This window comes from Dama dama, chromosome 6 (assembly GCF_033118175.1).
Source record: "Dama dama isolate Ldn47 chromosome 6, ASM3311817v1, whole genome shotgun sequence".
NCBI lineage: Eukaryota > Metazoa > Chordata > Mammalia > Artiodactyla > Cervidae > Dama > Dama dama.
The window spans coordinates 32,806,598-32,828,547 of record NC_083686.1 but is presented as its reverse complement, the minus strand read 5'-3'; the positions used below and the strand labels follow the sequence as shown (position 1 = coordinate 32,828,547).

At 37.0% G+C, this 21,950-nt stretch overlaps 1 protein-coding gene across 3 annotated transcripts in view; it reads right to left on the bottom strand.

Annotated features, from left to right (window-relative positions):
* The window catches only part of CENPC (centromere protein C), an 82,372-nt gene extending 60,650 nt beyond the window's left edge, over positions 1–21,722 (bottom strand). For 2 of the 3 annotated variants that reach the window (XM_061145866.1, XM_061145868.1), the window contains exons 1-7: positions 21,490–21,722; positions 16,227–16,273; positions 14,616–14,689; positions 13,663–13,757; positions 10,801–10,906; positions 3,286–3,568; positions 1,825–2,031 (exon numbers count right to left, since the gene is read on the bottom strand). In XM_061145866.1, coding sequence (XP_061001849.1) covers positions 1,825–2,031; positions 3,286–3,568; positions 10,801–10,906; positions 13,663–13,757; positions 14,616–14,689; positions 16,227–16,273; positions 21,490–21,507 — 830 coding nt within the window. In that variant the 5' untranslated portion in view covers positions 21,508–21,722. The remainder of the gene's footprint in view (positions 1–1,824; positions 2,032–3,285; positions 3,569–10,800; positions 10,907–13,662; positions 13,758–14,615; positions 14,690–16,226; positions 16,274–21,489) is intronic. The other variant, XM_061145867.1, reaches the window with a different exon arrangement.
* Positions 21,723–21,950: the final 228 nt, after the last annotated feature.

Below are 21,950 nucleotides of genomic sequence, written 5' to 3'. Positions count from 1 at the left end.
AATTAAATATTAAAATTCAGAATACAGAAAGATGACTTCTGGCTCAGTGGAAAAATGCCACTTGAGTTGGATCTTGAAGAACAGATATGATTTGGCTGTGAGGACATGCAAGAAAGAATCAGAAGGAAAAGCATAAGCAAAACAAAGAAGGAAGCAAACATGAGGAATAATGAACAGTTATATCTGGTTATAGCAATTAAACAAACTATACTCACTAGTTTACCAAAAAAAACTGACACATTAAAAAATAATTACTCTTTTGGACACACATATAATTAGTCCATAAATGTAACATATTTTTATCAGATACCAGTACTCTTGCCTAGAAAATCCCATGGTCGGAGGAGGAGCCTGGTGGGCTGCAGAACATGGGGTCACGAAGAGTCAGACACCACTGAGTGACTTCACTTTCACTTTTCACTTTCCTGCATTGGAGAAAGAAACGGCAACCCACTCCAGTGTTCTTGCTTGGAGAATCCGAGGGACAGGGGAGCCTGGTGGGCTGCCGTCTATGGGGTCGCACAGAGTCAGACACGACTGAAGCGACTTAGCAGCAGCAGCAGCAGCAGAGACAACATGCATACAGGGGTAAAAATGCCATATGTACCTATGTGTATACACACACACACACACACATACAGAAAGAGAAGGAGAGATGGGAGAGAGGGAGCAAGACTATGGAGGTGGAGGGAGGGAGGAGTCAACTATGGAACAGAGACTGAACCAAAGAGGAATTTCATTCATTAAATGTTTTTATAAAACCTTCCTAATAGATTTGCAAGCACTCTGACAGATCTCATAGAAAATACAAAAGAAACTACACTCCCAGAAAGATGGGTTTCTGTCATAATCTACTAAGACAGACATACATAAAATAGTTAAACCATAATACAAGGTAAGAAATTATTTTAAAAAACACTGGAGTGAAACTTTCAGAAGAAAATATAAATTGGCATATGACAAGGGGAAAGGGTGTGCCAAAGCCAGGACAACTGCAAATACATATGACAGAAAGAGTTCACGAGTGAGAGTGAAGGCCTTAAGTACCAGCTATAAAGTGAAAGTGAAAGTGATAGTCATTCAGTCGTGTCGACTCCCTGTGACCCCATGGACTGCAGCCCGCCAGGCTCTTCTGTCCATGGAATTCTCCAGGGAACAATACTGGAGTGGGCTGCCATTCCCTTCTCGAGGGGATCTTCCAGATTCAGAGACTGAACCCGAGTTCCTACATTGCAAGCAAATTCTTTACTGTCTGAGCCACCAGGGAAGCCCCAAATACCAGTTGACAACTCTGAAACTTATTCTGTAAACCAGTGGTTCTCAACCCTAGCTGCTGTTAATTCCAGTTAACTCTACGTGCAGCCAGTTAAAAATCACTATATGGACACCGTGGAACTACTGAAGGCTTTTAAGTAGGCAAGAACAGATTAAAATTTATTTTAGGACTACCATTTTACTAACACAATCAAAAGAAATAGAAAAAAATATTTAAAACACTTAACAATGACACATAGGCACCTTGACAATTTTACTTCTAAATACTGCCTTTATTTTTTGATATCATATATACTAGAAAGTGTTGATGAACAGAAGTAATAAAAGCTGAAGAAACTTATTTTCTTTCACATTTAATTTAGAATCCATTAAATGATGGCTTTGGGGTTAGTTTACTGGTAAGAAATTCACTCTCCTTATAGGTTAAACGTAATTTCAATTAAAAATTATGTCAATTAAGATTAACTTCTAGTTAAATGTCATTAAGAATCCTTAGGTACTATTCAAAGAATGTGAAAGAAAAATCTGGACCATTTCTTAATAACTTACCTGGACTCACTTTTTCTTTTTACAGTTTCTAAAAACAACGTTGAAAAACTCTTCCTAGCTTGCGGTTGATTTTCATATTCTGAATCTTGTATTCTTTTTTGAGATGTTTCTGACTGTCTCCTTTCTTGTGGTCCTTCTGAAACTATTTCTGATACTTCATTCATTATTTCTACTTTCTTCAAAACATCTTTATCTTCAAAGTTTAACCTAAAAGGTTAGAAGGACGACAAGCTGAATGTTTCCACCATTTGCTGAGTTAAAAGTTTTCTCGAACTTCCCTACAGTGATAATACAACCACTTACAAAATTTTCCGATGGGCCTTTATTTAAACTTTATAAATGCTGATGTGTTTCTCTCACACATATTACACAAGACAAATTGTTCAGAAAAATTAAATTTTGTATTTGCTGATAGAAAAAAAATAAAGAGAAAAAGGATGGTTAAATCATATAACAAGTCAAATTGTAGCTTAAAATACTAGTTCTCAAAGATTTCATATGAATCTGAATCCTCTGAGGAATCTTATTAAAATGTAGATTTTGATTCAATAGGTCTAGCATAGAGTTTGAGATTATGTATTTCTAACAGGCTTTCAGATAATATCCTTCTCTCGATCCTGAGCTGCAGAACACACTTTGGACCGCAAAATCTTAGAGTGTACTTAACTCCTCAGCTCCAAGAATCAAAGAGGAAAGACCCTATACAGATATTATACTTATGGCAGAGGTTTTCCAATAGCAAAGGACCTTGAACAATCAATTTTGCTTCTTAAAGGCCAAAGAGAAAGAAAGCCCCAGGAAATGGATGTGGGTTCACCACAATTATCTTCAACAATACTTATTCTTTGCTACCCCTCAAAGTGACCTGATACATACCTACCCTGGTAATTAAAAATAACATATGGAAAATACAAATTATTTTTCTTAGGAAGCTAGAGAAAATGTATTATGAGAAAAAAAAATATCCTGTGATAAACCATAATGAAAAAGAATATGAAAAAGATTGTGTATATATATATATATACATATATATATGCATAACTGAGTCCATTTGCTATACAGCAGTAATTAATACATTTTAATTCAACTATATGACACTCAAAAATGTTTTTAAAAAGTATCTGAATATAACAAAATATTCACATATGTCAAATATATGAGTGCCTACTGTATTATCTTCTATATGTCTTCAATATTTTTTTTAGATCTTAAAGAAAAAAGAAAAAAAATATGCTTTTCCATAGACCATAGAAAAGTTTACCACTAAACTTTTCAGAAGTACACTTTAAGGCCTTCCATAGTAAATATAAATTGAATATATACCCAATGTATGTCTACTTTTCTCATAACATGTAAATATTCAATACTATAAAATACATGAGACCAAATTACCCATTTTTTAAAATAAAAAATGACGTTGTTACAGAAAGGTTAATATTTCATAAATAAATAAAACTTCACCTTTTTCTGGTTTTATGAGAAATCTCTGTACTTGAAGATAGCATATTTACTGAATTTTCGGAAGTGTAGGTCTCTCTCTTTTGGGCAACAGATGGACTACCCTTTTGCAATGAAGATGCTTTTATATCCAGGTCAAAAGGTGAGCCAATAGATAAGTAACACTCCTCATCAGCTTTACTGTGATTATCTTTTAGTTTTTTACTTGACATCTTTCTCAAGTCAGATGTATTTTTAGAACGAACATCAGTTGCCAAAATTTTCTGATGAACCTCATGGTCCTGAACTAGAAAAAAAATTATATGAAGGTATTAGAAACTCTTTAAATAATATTAGAACAAGAAAAAAAAATGTGCTTTCCGAAGTTCAGCAACAATTAGAAAGTTTTCAGAGGACTCACAAATCTTCAAGTTTATAATCAAAGATCTAGGAATAAAATATACAAATACTTTAAAAATTCTAATTTATGAAATTAATAAACTGAAAGATGTATTTGGTCCATGTTCCACAGTTCTGAAATGAGTAAAAGCTTCAAACATAGAAAATTCAGTTTTATTAATACATAAAATTTATTCAAAGATTTGAATATAGTCAAACTCATAGAAGAAGATATTAGAAAAGTGGATGCCAGGGACTGGGAGGAGGGAGAAATTCAGAGTTGCTGATTAACAGATGCAAAGTTTCAATTGTACAAGATAAATAAATTAGAAGTCTAGGGTACAACATTGCCGAGAAGAAAATGGCAACCCACTCCAGTACTCTTGCCTGGAAAATTCCATGGACAGAGGAGACTGGTGGGCTGCAGTACATGGGGTCACTACAAGTCGGACGCGACTGAGAGACTTCACTTTCACTTTTCACTTTCCTGCATTGGAGAAGGAAATGGCAACCCACTCCAGTGTTCTTGCCTGGAGAATCCCAGGGACGGGGGAGCCTGGTGGGCTGCCATCTATGGGGTCGCACAGAGTTGGACATGACTGAAGCGACTTAGCAGCAGCAGCAGCAGTACAACTTTGTGTCTATAGGTAACAATACTCTACTATACACTTAAAAATCTGTTGAGAAAGATCTCACTTAAAATATTTTGACCACAACAAAATAAAAAATGCTTTAAAGATTTGAATAAATCTATACATGAGAAACGCTGGGCTGGAAGAAGCACAAATTGGAATCAAGGTTGCTGGGAGAAATATCAATAACCTCAGATATGAGGACGACACCACCCTTATGGCAGAAAGGGAAGAGGAACTAAAGAGCCTCTTGATGAAAGTGAAAGAGGAGAGTGAAAAAGTTGGCTTAAAGCCCAACATTCAGAAAACTAAGATCATGGCACCTGGTCCCATCACTTCATGGCAAATAGATGGGGAAACAGTGGAAACAGTGGCTGACTTTTTTGGGGGGGGCTCCAAAATCACTGCAGATGGTGACTGCAGCCATGAAATTAAAAGACGCTCACTCCTTGGAAGGAAAGTTATGGCCAACCTAGATAGCATATTAAAACGCAGAGACATTACTTTGCCAACATACATATTAAAAAGCAGAGACATTACTTTGCCAACAAAGGTCCGTCTAGTCAAGGCTATGATTTTTCCAGTGGTCATGTATGGATGGGAGAGTTGGACTATAAAGACAGCTGAGTGCCAAAGAATTGATGCTTTTGAACTGTGGTGTTGGAGAAGACTCTTCAGAGTCCCTTGGACTGAAAAGAGATCCAACCAGTCCAACCTAAAGGAGATCAGTCCTGGGTGTTCTTTGGAAGGACTGATGCTGAGGCTGAAACTCCAATACTTTGGCCACCTCATGCGAAGAGTTGACTCATTGGAGAAGACCCTGATGCTGGGAGGGATTAGGGGCAGGAGGAGAAGGGGACAACAGAGGATGAGATGGCTGGATGGCATCACCTACTCAATGGACATGAGTTTGAGTAAACTCCAGGAGTTGGTGATTGACAGGGAGGTCTGGCATGCTGTGATTCATGGGGTTGCAAAGAGTTGGACATGACTGAGCGACTGAACTGAACTGATACATAGTTAAGGGCTTCCCAGGTGACTCGGTGGTAATGAATTTGCCTGCCCAGCAAGAGACCTGGGTTTGACCCCTGGGTCAGGAAGATGCTCTGGAGAAGGAAATGGCAGCCCACTCCAGTATTCTTGCCTAGGTTACCCCACGGATAGAGCAGTCTGGCGAATGGAGTTGCAAGAGTCAGACACTACTTGGTGACTAAACAATAACATACATAGCTGAAATAAGTAATAGGTAATCCTAGAGAAATTATGAGATTCAATCTTTAGGTAGAGTCGAATAAATTAGGGCAGCTAGATGAGAACACTTTTGCACATATACATACATATGTACATACTGAACAGATATAGATAGATATACAATATACATGTCTATATAGAGAGAATATTAATATGTATGTATGTATGTATTTAAAGAGAAGACACTTTGGACTTCAAAATCTAAGAATGTATAAATTTAAATAAATAAATAAATCTAAGAATGTACTTAACCAGTGGGAGATGTTATCTCATTATAGCTTTGATTTGCTATAATAGTAATAATCTCTCATAATGAGTGATGTTAAGCATCTTTTCACGTGTTTATTAGCCATCTGCATGTCTTTTTGGAGAAATATCTGTTTAGGTCTTTTTCCCACTTTTTGATTGGATTGTTTGTTTTTCTGGTATTGACTTATATGAGCTACTTGTACATTTTGGAAATTAATTCTTTGTCAGTTGTTTCATGTTATTATTTTCTCCCATTCTGAGGGTCGTCTTTTCACCTTGTTTATAGTTTCCTTTGCTGTGCAAAGCTTTTAAGTTTAATTAGGTCCCACTTGTTTTTGTTTTTATTTCCTTTACTCTAGGAAGTGGATCATAGAGGATCCTGCTTTACATCATCGAGTGTTCTGCCTATGTTTTCCTCTAAGTTTTATAGTTTCCTCTCTTACATTTAAGTCCTTAATCCATTTTGAGTTTATCTTTGTGTATGGCATCAGGTACGTCCGACTCTTTTGCAACCCCATGGGCTATAATACAGTCCATGGAATTCTCCAGGCCAGAATACTGTAGTGGGAAGTCTTTCCCTTCTCCAGGAGATCTTCCCAACCCAGGGATCAAACACAGGTCTCCTGCACTGCAGGTGGACTCTTTAGCAGCTGAGCCACCAGGGAAGCCCACACGGTGCGAGAAGTGCTCTAACTTCACTCTTTTACATGTGCTGTCCAGTTCTCCCAGGACCACTTACTGAGGAGGTTACCTATGCTCCATTGTATATTCTTGCCTTCTTTGTCAAAAAGATGGTACCCATAGGTTCGTGGCTTTATTTCTGGGCTTTCTATCTTGTTCCATTGGTCTATATTTCTGATTTTGTGCCAGCACCACACTGTCTTGATGACTGTAGCTTTGTAGTATAATCTGAAGTCGGGAAGCTTGCCTCCTCCAGCTCCATTCTTCTTTCTCAGGACTGCTTTGGCTATTCAGGGTCTTTTCTGTTTCCATATGAATTGTGAAATTTTTTGTTTTAGTTCTGTGAAAAATGCCATTGGTAATTTGATAGGTATCACATTGAATCTGTAGATTGCATTTGGGAGTACAGTCGTTTTCACAATATTGATTCTTCTTACCCAGGAACATGGAGTATCTGTTTATGTCATCTGATTTCTTCATCAGTGTCTTAAAATTTTCTGTATACAGTTCTTTTGCTTCCTTAGGTAGGTTTATTCCTAGATATTTTATTATTTTTGTTGCAATGGTGAATGGGATTTACTCCTTAATTTCTCAGATTTTTCATCATTAGTATATAGGAATGCAAGTGATTTCTGTGTATTGATTTTGTATCCCACAATTTTGCTGAGTTCACTGATTAGCTCTAGTAATTTTCTGACTATCTTTAGGGTTTTCTGTGTATAGATTCATGTCATCCACAAACAGTAGGAGCTTTACTTCTTCTTTTCCAAAATGGACTCCTTTTATTTCCTTTTCTTCTCTGATTGCTACAGCTATGACTTCCAAAACTATGTTGAAAAACAGTGGTGAGAGTGGACACCCTTGTCTTGTTCCTGATCATAGAAGAAATGTTTTCAGTTTTTCACCATTGAGAATGTTTGCTGTGGGCTTATCATATATGGCCTTTACAATGTTGAGGTAGGTTCCTTCTATGACCATTTTTTGAAGAGTTTTAATCATAAATGGGTGATGAATTCTGTCGTAGGCTTTTTCTGCATCTATTGAGAGGATCATATCGTTTTTATCTTCAATTTGTTAATACGGTGTATGACATTGATTGATTTCATATAATGAAGAATCCTTGCATCCCTGGAATAAACCCAACTTGATCATTGTATATGAGCTTTTTAATGTGTTGTTGAATTGTTTGCTAGAATTTTGTTGAGGATTCTTGTATCTATGTTCATCAGTGATACTAGCTTGAAGGACATAAATGTATAAGATATATATTTGTATGTAGAAAAGCTAAATGATACAAAAATAAGAATTTTCACAAAATTCCTATACAAATCAATCCAACTTTAGTGAAAATCCTAACAAAATTTTACTGGAAACAATAAATAAAATTCATAGAAAGTAAAAACTTCTAAGAGTGGCAGAACAGTGACTAGAAACACCTTTATATCACCATATTGCTATAAAAATACTATTAGTAAAACAGTATTGTGTTGACATTAAGAAGAAACAAATGGACCAAAATTCAAAAGTGCATTGAGGGACCTCTGTGGTGGTACAGTGGATAAGAAGCCATCTGCCAATGCAGGGGACACAACCACATGCCATGGATCAATTAAGCCTGTGCACAATTACTGAGCGTGGGCACTCCAAGTACTGAAGCCCAGGAGCCCCAGAGCCCGTGTGCCGTGCACTGCACCAGAGAGGACACTGCAAGGAGCAGTCTGCACACCACGATGCAGAGTAGCCCTCACTCACTGCAACTAAAGAAAGCATGCACCCAGGAACAAAGACCAGCAAAGCCAAAAATGAATTACTTTTTTTAAAGTTTATTGAATGATATATGATAAAAGTAGCCCATTGAGATGAGAATGGATCAAGTTAACTAATGAACGCACCTAGCACAAATGACCATCATGAAGAAAGTAATTAATAAAATTATAACATTATGTCACATTATATACCAAAACACATTCCAGATGGATTAAAAATTTTAATTAAGAAGAAAGACGCTAAAATGAAAATCTAAGTATTACATATACTTTCAGGATAAAACAAATCTTTTAACCAAAATAGGAAACAGGAAAAAAAAAATCCGACATTTGACAAGTCAAATAAAAAATGTTACCTATCACATAAGATACTATAACCAAAATCTGTACTAGTCAAGGGATCATTTGGAAAAATACCTGTCACACATATTACAGACATTTAATTACATATATTCAATTAAAGATCTCTCATAAACTAGAAGAAACAAATGGGCAAAGCATATGGACAAACAACTAAGATAAAAAGAAATTCAAATAGCCAGTAAACTTATAAAAAGGTGTTCAAACTCAGTGGTAATCACAGAAATACACTAAGGTAACAGATTACTTAATACTGATCAAACTGGCAAAAAAAGTAGAATAAAAGTGTATCAGGTGAAAGGTATATTCTTACATTACTGGTAAAAAATAAATTGTGAAAGTCTCTTTCGCAAGTGTGAGTACACATGCACACATAAACACACACATTTATATACATATATAAATATAATAAATACATATATATAATAAATATATTATATAATAAATACATATATAAATGAATACATATTCATTAAGGAGCACCAACGAAGATATGAAAGGATTCAAGGTTATCTCAGCAGGATGAGGGAAATAAGGATTAGTAGTTTCTTGTTTTAAATCTTTGACTCTTACCTCAAATGAAGAACTTTTCTGATTTGAAAAATATAAATAAAACTTTAAAAAGCAGCACCACATATAACTGACTAAAAGAAATGGAACAAAAGGAGAAAAGAGAAAAATACTGACCACATATAGTCAAACAGCAAATCATTATGGTGTATTCCTGAAACTAATACTATATAAATTATCCCTCAGTCTTAAAAAAACGCTCAATAAGTCCGTGGAGAGGCCCACATGGGAGAAAAGAAAGTAAGGCTTCCTGCCAGCAACCAGCCCCACATGAGTGAGTCATCTTAGAAATAAATCCTTAGCTCCAGTCAAGTCTTCAGATGACTGCAATCTCAAGCGAGTACCATCTAACTAAGCTGGTTCTGAATTCCAGACCCACGGAAACTGTGTAGATAATAAACATTAAAATAAAAGAAGAATAAAAAAAGGATAGGAAAGGGCATAGAGAAATCTATTTGAAAACTCTTAAAGCTGTGGTCCCTATAATAATTCTTACTTAATGTCTCTTGCCACATTCCTAGTAAGCAGTGTTCCTACAGCTAAAACAAAGAAACAGAAAATAATCAGATAAAACCAATGTTCTGCAAATCAAAGCAACAATATACCTACCAACTCACAACAGTCAGAATGACCATGACTAAAAAGTCTACAAATAATTAATGCTGGAGGGGGTGTGGAGAAAAGGGAACCCTCTTACACTGTTGGTGGGAATGTAAACTGGTATAGCCACTATGGAATACAGTACAGCTTCCTCAAAAAATTAAAAACAGAAGTGCCACATGATCCAGCAATCCCACTCCTGAGCATATACCCAGACAAAACAATAATTCAAAACAATACGTGGGCCCCATATGTTCATGCACTATTTACAACAGCCAAGACATGGAAACAACTTAAATACCCATCGACAGATGAATGCATAAAGACAAGGTGGTATATACATGTGTGTAATACACACGCATGCACATGTGTGCGTGTGCACTGGACTATCACCCAGCCATTAAAAAGAACAAAATAATTCCATTTGCCGTAAACGGACGGACCTAGAGGTTAAGGTCCATCTTAGCGAAGTAAATCAGACAGAGAAAGACAAATACTGTGTGATATCATTAATACATGTAATTTAAAAATGTGACATAAATGAATATATCTATGAAACAGAAACAGACTCGTAGAGAACAGACTTGCAGTTGCCAAGAGGGAGGGAGGTTGGGAAGGGAAGGATAGGGAGCTTGGGATTAACAGATGCAAACTATTGTATACAGGATGGATAAATAACAGGGTCTTACTGTAAAGCACAAGGAACTATCCTGTCTATCCTGTGATAAACCATGATGGAAAAGAATATTAAAAAGGATATTTGTACATATTATATGTACAGCAGAAATTGAACACAACATTGTAAATCAACTATATTTCAATAAAAATTTTTAAAACTTATTCATGTTAAAACACACACACACACACACACCCCAATGGACTTGAGAGAGACTCAAAAACAACTTCATCTATTTCACAATTCTGTCTAGGCTGACCCTGACCTTGTCCCACCAAGACAACATCGTGCTACCTTAAACATATACCTTTTAAAATATACCGAGGCAGAGATTACCCATGGGGATGCTACCAACCTGATTTGCTGACAGCTTCATTTGGTTCTACAGTTAACTGCAGAGGGGCTTCTTTCTTCCTTGAAGAAACTGGACCTGACTTTGGATGTGATTTCTGGCTCTGAGTCTAAAAGAGATACAGCATTAGATCTACTCTATTTAATTACCAATTTTGATTAAACATATTTGTTTTTAAACTGAAAAAAAAATTTTTTTAACATGAAATGAGCTGGTAAAGTTGTATACTTAAATAACTCCGTAGAAACCAAATTCATATAACCTATCATAGAAACAATGAATAGCTTTTAAAAACCTAAAGATTAGATAAATAAATTGCCATATAGGCATTTAACATCACAAATACAAGAGAAATGAATAAAGTAAAGCAACATGAATGATTATGTTAAACAAACAAAAAAGCAAGGTGCAGAAGACTGAGATCAGAGACATATGACAAAACCAAAGGTAAAAGTAACACACTGAAAATAGAGACACTAAGTTGAAGTATTCAAAATGCAGCTTCCTCCTTGCCCCCACTAGGCTGAGAACACTCACTGTTAAAATCAGACACCCAAGCAGGAGAGATTTCTTTGTCAGAAAAAACTTATCAAGTCAGAGAAGAAAGCCTGCAGATATTAACAAGAAGCTTTTCACAATGACGTGGCCCATACAGATCACACTACAGCAAAATCTAACAATGTACAACTCTTAAGTATGCAGAATTTCCAATTACCATTTTCGTTTTACATTCTTAAAAGTGAAGAGACCAATAACGATCACTGGAACATTTGACAAAGATTCTAGTGTAAGCATGTGACTCAGATGGTAAAGAATCTGCCAGCAATGCAGGAGACCCGAGTTCGATCCCTGAGTCAGGAAGATCCCCTAAAGAAGGGAATGGCTACCCACTCCTGACCTTGTCCCACCAAGACAACATATGTGCTACCCTTAAGCATTTTTACCTTTTAAAATATACCAAGGCAAATATTACCCATGGACAGAGAATTCCATGGACAGAGGAGTCTGGTGGGATATAGTCCATGGAGTCACAAAGAGTAGGGCCCAAATGAGCAACTACCACACACAATGGATAATGTTAAATTAAAATTCTCTCTCCAAACTAGGGCTTCTCACGTGGTGCAGTGGTAAAGAACCCACCTGCCAATGCAGGAGATGCAGGTTTGATCCTTGGTCCGGAAAGATCCCCTGGAGAAGGAAATGGCAACCCACCCCAGTGTTCTTGCCAGGAGAACCCCATGGACAAAGGAGCCTGGTGGGCTACAGTCCATGGGGTCGCAAAGTGTCAGACATGACGTAGTGATTAAACAACAACAAAGTTATCCATTTGGGGAACCTCCAGGATTCCAACATGTCATGCCATCCCTGCACAAGTGTCAAAAGCTCCGCTTTCCCTCAGTGGACTCACTGTTTGGGCCAATCTAAAATCTTCAGCTTTTGCCCAAAATCAGCAGTACTCTCAGGGAAGAAAATGACTAACAATTATCAACTCCTATTCTAAGGATTTCACTCTCTTTTTTAGTTCATCTAGTACTTGTTGCTTCCACAACTCTCATGTCTCTAAAAAACATGAGGTTTTCTGCATGTTATTCTTTTGTTAAACTAGCTGTTGCAGCAGAAGCACTGACCTACTGCAATCTGTTACATCCTATCTGAAAGTAGAACCTCCACCCTTGGTATCAAAGCCCCACAAGAACATTTTGAGAAAAGAAAATATTGTTCATGAATATAGATGCAATCATCTTAAAATATTAGCAAACCAAATCCGAACTGATTAATACTTCATGACCAAGCCAAGATTATCCCAGGAAACTTAGCTGATTTAACTTTCAAAAATTAATATCATTTATCACATTAAAAAAAGTCTCTCAATGATGACAACAATGGATGTCTTCATTCCTTGGAACCAAAAGGCTATATGTGGTTAATTACTTGTTTATACAAGTTTCTAGTGAATGTTATTTCTAGCATTACAGGTATTCCTCTCAGATACTGCAAGTTCAGTTTCAGACCACCCCAATAAAGTAAGTACTACAATAAAGCAAGGCACATAAATTTTTTGATTTCCCAGTGTATATAAAAACTATGTTTCCACTAAACCAAAGTACAGTAAGTGTGCAATAGCATTATGTCTAAAAAAATGTGCATACCTTAATTAAAAAATATGTATTGCTAAAAAATGTTAACCACTGTCTGAGCCTTCTAGAAGTCATAATTTTTTTGCAATAGTAACTTCAAACATCTCTGATCACAGATCATAACAAATATAATAATAATAAAAATGTTTCATATATAGTGAGAATTACCACAACATGACAATAGAAACATGAAGCAAACAAACGCTGTCAGAAAAAACAGCGCTGAAAGACTGGCTTGACAGAGGGTTGCCACAAACCTTCAATTTGTAAAAAGTGCACTATCTGTGAAGGGCGACAGGCAAAGCACAATATACGATGTATGTCTATATACAATTTTTCTCTTCAATTACTACTGTGCTTTTGAATAATCTGTCCTCAATCATTAGCTTCAAAATCTCTATTTCAAAGGTGGCTATTTTGTAGAGTTTAGTTAATGTATCCTCTTAAGATACATAATCAATAAAAGACTGATTTCCCTGTTTAGCAATAAACTGCCTTCAGTAAGAGTGAAAAATAATTGTATTATAATTTGATTATTCTAATCCCCAGACCTCCAATTTCAACCACAGGAAATGTAGGACCAAAATTTTCATAAAATATCTCTAAATTTCATGTAAACTCAATGGAAATATAGGATTGCTTTTAAAGAATAAGACTTACAAACAACTAAAATGTATCTAATTTTGTGTATTGAGCTTTACTCATTAAGCTCCCCTTTTTGACTTACCTCTTTGCTTGATGACTGAATACAAATATCTTTTGTTTTAGGTGTTGAATAAGGCACTGATTTTGTGGCATTTTTGCTAAAATCATTGGCAACACCTAAAAAGTAAAAAAAAAAATTTAAACGTATAAAAATTTTTGGTTACAATTAAAAGAAGCCCTATATGATACATGAAGAATTCTTTTGATTCTTTTAAGCACAATTAGTTTAACTGAAGTACAGACACAATTCAATATTCAAATGTACCTAGAAGGCATCAGGAACTGAAAAAAAGACAGACAAGATTCCCCAAGAAGTACGTGCCAACTCATCTTTCAGAACTTAAAAAGAAGAGATACTTTTCCACTGTGTGTGCTTTTCTTTGGTTGGCTTTTTTTGGTTTTGTTTGTTTGTTTTTGTTGGCTTTTATTCCAATTCCTTCTGATACTGATCAGCACTTAGAAAAGTTTTCTAAAAGAAAACCTGCCATAATATATCTTTTCTTTAGGAAGGGGTACAAATCACCAAATGTTATTTCAAGCTCTTCAGAGATCTTAAGAATTCTGCACATTTAGTTCCATTATTAAAATACTTCCTCTAGTGTATGATAATTATTTACAGAATTCCAGACTATAGGAATCTAGTGTGAACTAAAGGGAATAACAAATTATTCTCATTTTTGCCAGTACTATCTTCAGTATGGAGAAGGAAATGGCAACCCACGCCAGTATTCCTGCTGGGAAAACCCCATGGATGGAGAAGCCTTGTGGGCTATAGTCCATGGGGTCGCAAACAATTGGATATGACTGAGCAACTAACACACATCTTCAGTATACCAGAAGGTACATGAAGGACTGCACATGTACTTAAAACTCCTGGGAAAATATATACTGAAATGCTGGAACATATTTGCTAAATTTGATGTCAATGGACAAATTTATATTTCAGCCATCCCAATCCTCAAAGTGAAACCTTACTTTTTTCTTCAAAACAGTCTAGTAAGACTTCCAGTATATTCTTGCCTTGTTCGGTATTAATGTCAGGTGCCCTACTAAGAAACAAAGAAGGGAAAATGTTAATGTATCATTTCTAAAAGATATTTGCTAATTATTAATATCTATCTTGAAAACTCTGTTTCTCCTTATTACAAAATGCTAATTTTTACTTAGTAAGAAAAATATCATCATTAAAATCTGAGAATAAAACAAGTATTTGAGAGACCAAGAGCTCCCAAAAAGTATATGATGCAGTATGTTATTGTCTACATTAACAATTATATTCCCTGATTGAATAGCCATGTCTAAAGCTGTTTTAGACTACTGCTATACCTAAAAAAGAACATAAACTTTTTTGAACAAATTCAATCATTCCTGAAATGCTTCTTTAATAAAGACTTTATAGTCACAAGTCCTAACAGCTCCAAGTAACACAGTCTTCCCTACATTTCAAATGCACTTTTGATTCAATACCCTTAATCTATAAAGAAAGCTGAGCACCGAAGAATTGATGCTTTTGAAATGTGGTGTTGGAGAAGACTCTTGAGAGTCCCTTGGACTGCAAGGAGATCCAACCAGTCCATCCTAAAGAAGATAAGTCCTGGGTGTTCATTGGAAGGACTGATGTTGAAGCTGAAACTTCAATACTTTGGCCACCTGATGCAAAGAGCTGACTCATTGAAAAAGATCCTGATGCTGGGAAAGATTGAGGGCAGGAGGAGAAGGGGACGACAGAGGATGAGAGGGTTGGATGGCATCATCAACTCGATGGACATGGGTTTGGGTGAACTCCAGGAGTTGGTGATGGGACAGGGAGGTCTGGCGTGCTGTGGTTCATGGGGTTGCAAAGAGTCGGACGCGACTGAGTGAATGACCTGAACTGAACTGAACCCTTAATCTTAAGGAACTAATGAATCAATACAATTTAATTAAAAATTGTAATTTTAGATTCACATGCAATTGTAAAAATAATATAAAAGAGATCCCTTGTTCACTTTATCCAGTTTTCTTCAATGGGAACATTTCACAAAATAATACAATATATTATCAAAACCACGATATGGATATTGACAAAAGCACCAATTTTATTCAGATTTTTCCAGTTCTACATGTACTCATTTGCATGTTTATGTTTGTGTATTTAGTTCTATACACTTTATCATATTTGAAGATTCACTTATGACCACAATAGTCAAGGTGCTGAACAGTTCCATCACCATAAAGATCCTTCTATTGCCCTTTAGGGTCACAACCACCTTTTCTTTTTCTTAGACCCACAGAATAAACTGCATGTTTCTGTTAGTACCATTCAAAGTGTAGAGTGCTTTATCCATAGCTGTCATTTAGTCAGAACTGAAACTGCCTCTTCCTGATCCATCACTCATCAGGCGAATTTCTTTTATGACTGCTATTTAGCCAATGCACTAATATTTCTCTATTAATATAAAATAATTAAGATGACTATACTTAACCAATGAGCATATAAATCATTATTTTAGTCAGAGGTAATAGTTTTTCCTTTCTGCATTTAAAAATTCCACTTTCTAAAGATGGAAATAAAAATTATCTTAAAAGCTTAAGTATACAGATTACCTGGAAGGTCGGCAAAATCTTCTTCTGTAGTCATTTTTGAGATGATCCTGAAAGACAAGTAAATCATCAGTTTGGTGAAAAGTTAAGTTCTTCATTTATTCATTCAGCAAGTATTTGCTGATTGCCTACTATAATACTATAAAGAGGAATTCTTCTGGATCAAGTGAAAAACAACTTGGCTCACATTCACTGTTTCCAAACCTTTTTTATATTATTTCCTTACCCTGGATTTTTTTCACCGTCTTCTTCCTCTTCCTACTCCTCCATCTCCCCCTACACCTCTTCCATCATCAATATCATACTATCTGGGCTTCCAGTAACTCAAGCTAGTCCATCAACAGTATCTATTTATCTTCTTTCCCTGTAGGTCACTCCCTCTAAATAATAGCAAAGAATAGACAGGCATAAAATGACAATGAAAAAGAGAATGGAACAGAGGACCATCTGCGGACAAACACATATAACAAATTTCTGAAAGATGGAAACAAATGAAACATGATAATTGATGAGACAGAATAAAAGGAGAAGCAGCCTAAAGTAAGCTCAGAGGATATTGTCCTGGATGAGGAGTGAATGACCAACATAATGAAAATTCAAGAACAGTCATACCTAGGAAACTAAGAGTGAAATATCAGAAAAACTGAGGATTAAAAAGTGCTAGAATGTCTCCAAATGAGAAATTAGGTAACCCCAAAAGAGAAGAGGGATTTATTACATGGCGCTAGTGGTAAAGAACCTGCCTGCCAATAGAGGAGACGTAAGAGACGCAGGTTCAATCCCAGGGTCGGGAAGATCCCCTGGAGAAGGGCATGGCAACCCACTCCAATATTCTTGCCTGGAAAATTCCAGGGACAGAGAAGCCTGGCGGTGTACAGTCCATAACATCACAAAGGGTCAGACATGACTGAAATTACTTAGCAACAAAGAAGAAGCCCCTATCAATGGAAACGACAGGAAAAAAATAAAACACATGGACATGTTGAAAGTGGAAGTGGAAAACATATTTGTGATAATCTGGGTCCTATTTTTTAACTATAAAATCTATAAAGTTAAACTTTTCAAGTTGAAAATTGGGTAGTAATAGGATAAACCGTATGCTTTTAAAAAATAAATAAATTATTATCAATATAAAATGCTTAGTAAACTGTACTCTTCCTTGGCCCAATGGGATATAAATAATCCCACTTCATGTGAACACTCTCTTTACCCCACTCATGCTCTGACATTCTGACCCTCCTAACGCTCTTACACACAACTCTAGGCCACTGTAGTTTCCACTCACAGGGACTGCTACCTTGCTTCACTTTTGAATTGAATTATTCAGAAAGATGAAGACATCTCTTAAAGAGTTTAAGAAACCCGAGAGCAGAGACTTTGTCTTAAGCTAGCTTATATTCTTCCCAGAGCTTTGCCAGTGTTGTATACTACAGAAACATATTTTGTTATCTTTTTGACATGCCAAATAAATAAGACTAAAATTTATGAGATAAAAGTGTTTTTCTTTCAAGAAAATTAGTGTTTCACATAGCCTGTTAATTTCAGGAGGTACCTAAGGAGCAAAAGATTAAATCTATTTTACAGATAGCAAACTAAGGAACAAAGACATCTAACGAGTCTGCATTTTATCGCAAGATAGAAAATTAATGCAAGCACTTAGGTGTCTCATCACTCAACACTCTGAAACACTTAAGCAAATCCTTGATAATTAATGTTAGTTAACTCCCTTCCAAGGTCTAATTTAAGGTCATTCTTCTAATTTAACACAATAAAATGAAGAAGTCATATTTTCACACCAAATGTTTCTGAACATTAAATAACACCTGTAAAGTACTCGGTTCCTCTTTTAAATAGAAAAAATTTAAGGCTAAGACAATTCATTCCTTCAGCAAATATGAATCAAGCACCTACTAGAGGGCCAAATGCTATTTTGGTGCAGTAGAAAATGAGTGATGAATGAGACAGACAAGGTCTTTTAATTTTACATTAGAAGTTAGAATACAAAAATTATTAATTTTCAAACAAAAACTTTCAATTTCAACTCATCTTCATTCAATTTCAGATTCTTTCATTCACTGTGAGATTATGTTTCTCAAAGAAAATAATACACCTCACAGCTGAGTTTCTCAAACCTAGCACTGATGACATTTTGGGCTGAATGACTTGTGAGGTCCTGTCCCGTGCACTGGTAGGATATTTGCTGCATTCCTGGCCTCCACCCACTAGATGCCCTTATACCCCCTCCTCATCCACGCCTTTTCAAAACAACCAGAAATTTTCCCAGGCAACACCAAACACCTCCTGCAGGGCAAAATTCCACCCAGTCTGAAATCACTAAAGTACAAGAATGACTGAGGATAATCTCTCAACTTCTTTCTCCCTTTGTCTTTTAAATGAGTTATGATGCAAAGTCAGATATTAGAACTAAGAGGGTCAAAACAATTCTAACTTCGGGGGGACTTCCCCAGTAGTCCAGTGGTTATGACTTTGGGCTTCCAATGCAGAGGTCAGGTAGTGGATTCGATCCTTTCTCAGGGAACTAAGATCCCACATGCCACAGCTAAGGGGTGGAGGTGAAGTGAACTGTGGGAATTTGCTCCCAGCCAAATCTTCTCAACAAACTATCATGATCAAGTGATTCTTGGACAAGAAACAAAAGTATAATCATCCCATTCCCCAGTGGATTTGAATAAAAGCTGGTAATAAAATCAGGTGCAAACACAAAAGACGACACTGGAGAAGAACCAAACGGGGCCTATACAGAGTCCTGCACATGAGGCGGCACACATATCCATACTGTGCCAAGGGCACCTGCATCTTACCACAGCACTCTGTAAAGTCACTACTATATGAATAGCTGGATGTGTTTTACTGGGAAAATGATTTTTGTCTTTGTGTCAGCGTTTCTGCACTATTGCTTTGGCTCAGTAATAAACACGAGACTTTTTGTTGGAAAATAAAAGTGAACTGCATTCAAAAGAGTAAGACACAGCAAACTGAACCAGCAGCTGCTCTTCCAGTTTCAGTATTGTCTATCTCTCTCCTCCTTAATCTGAGAAGCCAAGTGCAGTCAATGGGGAGGACTACTACAAAGAGAAAAAAGAGAACTTTGAAAAGAGACACAAGGGCAATGCTTACAGAAGACTGACAAGAAAAGCGCGCAGCAGGAAAAGCAGTCAATGTGAGAACTAAGACAAGCTTCAAGCAATCTAAGCTTTCCATGTTCTGAAGGGCATCATCCTTAAACTAGGAGAAATTTGTAACAGGTGAGATCACAGTGAGAAAAGAAGTTGTTTATTAATAATATCATTGATATTATTATTATTGATCATAGATTTTAAACACACGCCAACATCAATATAAATAAAACACTGATCATGGTTTTTAAAAAAGAAAGAATGAGAAGATAAGCCACAGACCAGGAGAAAATATATGCAAAAGACACATCTGATAAGGGCTGCTATCCAAAATATACAAAGAACACTTAAAACACAATAAAATGAGGGAACTCCCCTGGAGGTCCAGTGGTTAAGGCTCCAGTTTCCAGTGCAGGTGTGGGTTCAATTCCTGGTCAGGGAACTAAGATCCCACATGCCTCCCAGCACCACCAACAAATAAAAATGAATGAAAGAATTTTTTATCTCAATTAAAAAACAAATGGTCCAAAGACCTTAACAGATACCTAAGAAAATATACAGATGGCAAGTAAACTTGTGAAAATATGCTCTACATCATATGTCAATGGGAAATGCAAACTAAAGCCAGATAGCACTATATATCTGACTGTGTGTCCAAAATCTGGAAAAATGACAGTGCCAATTGTGGAAAAATGGGAACTCTCATTTTGGAAGGCAAAACGGTACAGCCACTTTTTTGGTGGTTTCTTACAAAAGTAAACATACTCTTACCAAATGACCCAACAACATCTTATTTTTCTTTAGTCAACAGTATGAAAGTGTTGGTATAGAGAGTACTTTTTACCACGAGCACATGCATTATTTACATTACATATAATTGTCAGCTGGAAAAAATGCACAACTTAAAATTTATAATTTTTATTTGGTGACCTTACTTAGGACCATAGCTCAGGAGACAGACTCAGAACTACTCCAAAGAAGTAAGGGAGGACCTAGGATATACAGGAGTTTGGGCTGGGGGAAAAAAGAAAAATCATGTATCAAAACTACTACTAATCACAAAGACACCTCAAGCTAATGATTTTAGTGCTTCTCTATATATGCTACTTAGTGGCAGCTGCAGTTTCTGGTGGCCTGAAGGTGGGCTACATTCTGTTTACTTAAGTGGAGGGCAACAATTTTTGTCCACAATAAACTTCTTTATGCATACAAGCATATATATATATATATATATATATATTATATATATATATATATATACACACACAACAATATAAATGGGAGTTCATCAATGCTGAAGATCTTAAACGGGGAGATAAAGTAGAAACTAGGAGTTTAGAATAGGGGCTGCTAAGGGTTGTATAACATATAATAACCATAACAGGCTATACGGTCTCCAATAGTCGGATACGAGACTCAGCGGCTACAACAACAAAACCGTAAATCTAAAGTACAGAAAAGTGAATACCAAGGAGTCCAGAAACTGTCCAATAAAAAATGAGTTTCCGCCCCCTCAGTCATTCACCGCTTACACTTTTAACCAGTAGCTGCCTCTCAGAAACCTGTCAGAAACCTGCCTTTACACCAGCAATTCTGAAAGAAACGGGTCACTTCCAAGGCTTTCCAACACTACCAAGGACAGAAAATTATTGGGAGGACTACGAACTGAAAGCTCAGTCGTTCAGTGGTGTCCGATTCTTTGCGACCTCATGGACTGTAGTCCGCCCAGTCCCCTCTGTCCAGGGGATTCTCCAGGCAAGAACACTGGAGTGTGTTGCCATTTATTCCTCCCAGGAGTCTCCCACACCCAAGGATCGAACCCTCTCTTTCATATTTCCTTGCATTGGCAGGCAGATTCTTTACCACTGAGCGACCTGCTGAATTCCTAGAACTGAAGTTAGGCTCAAAAGTAGAAATCACAAGATTCTCAGAAGAGAAAGTTACCCGTCACAACTGGATTACAAAAAGCCTGAGGAAACACTGCAAGTAAAGTAACTCTGAATAGTGGCACCCGCTCACTTCCCAACTCAAGAAATTCGCGCAGCTTTCCATCGAAATCCTCCAGAAGCGACGACACCAGCCCGAAGCTTCATTCTCCCCGCCTCACCCGGTTCCAGGCCTGCACTTACCAGACCCCATGCAGCCATGTTCCGGCCTGGCTCCGACCGGGAAGGGGTTTGGGGCCGTAAGTCTACACGGGTCAAAGCTCTGGGCAGCCCAGCGAGGATTCAGTCACCCCAAAACCAGCCAGAAGGAAACCAGCAGCGCCCTTAGGCGAGAGACAGCGGGAGATGGCGGGCTCCGAGAAGCCCAAAGCTAGCCAGCGCGCCCAGTCGCGCGCCGCGCACTACGCAATTTAAAACGGACTGCACATGCGCAAAATGGGCTTGCCGACTCCGACGGAAGAAAGCCGTTGTGTGCCCGCCCCTCACTTGTACTCGCCTCTCCGCCTTTTCGAAGCCCCGCCCGCCCCACCCCTTCCTCCCAAAGACTTAACCTCTCGCTCCCACAGCTTCCTGGTCCTTTTCTGGCTCACTCTCCCTCTTTCCCACTCGGAGGAGGTGTAAAACTTCTTGATGGTTACATTACA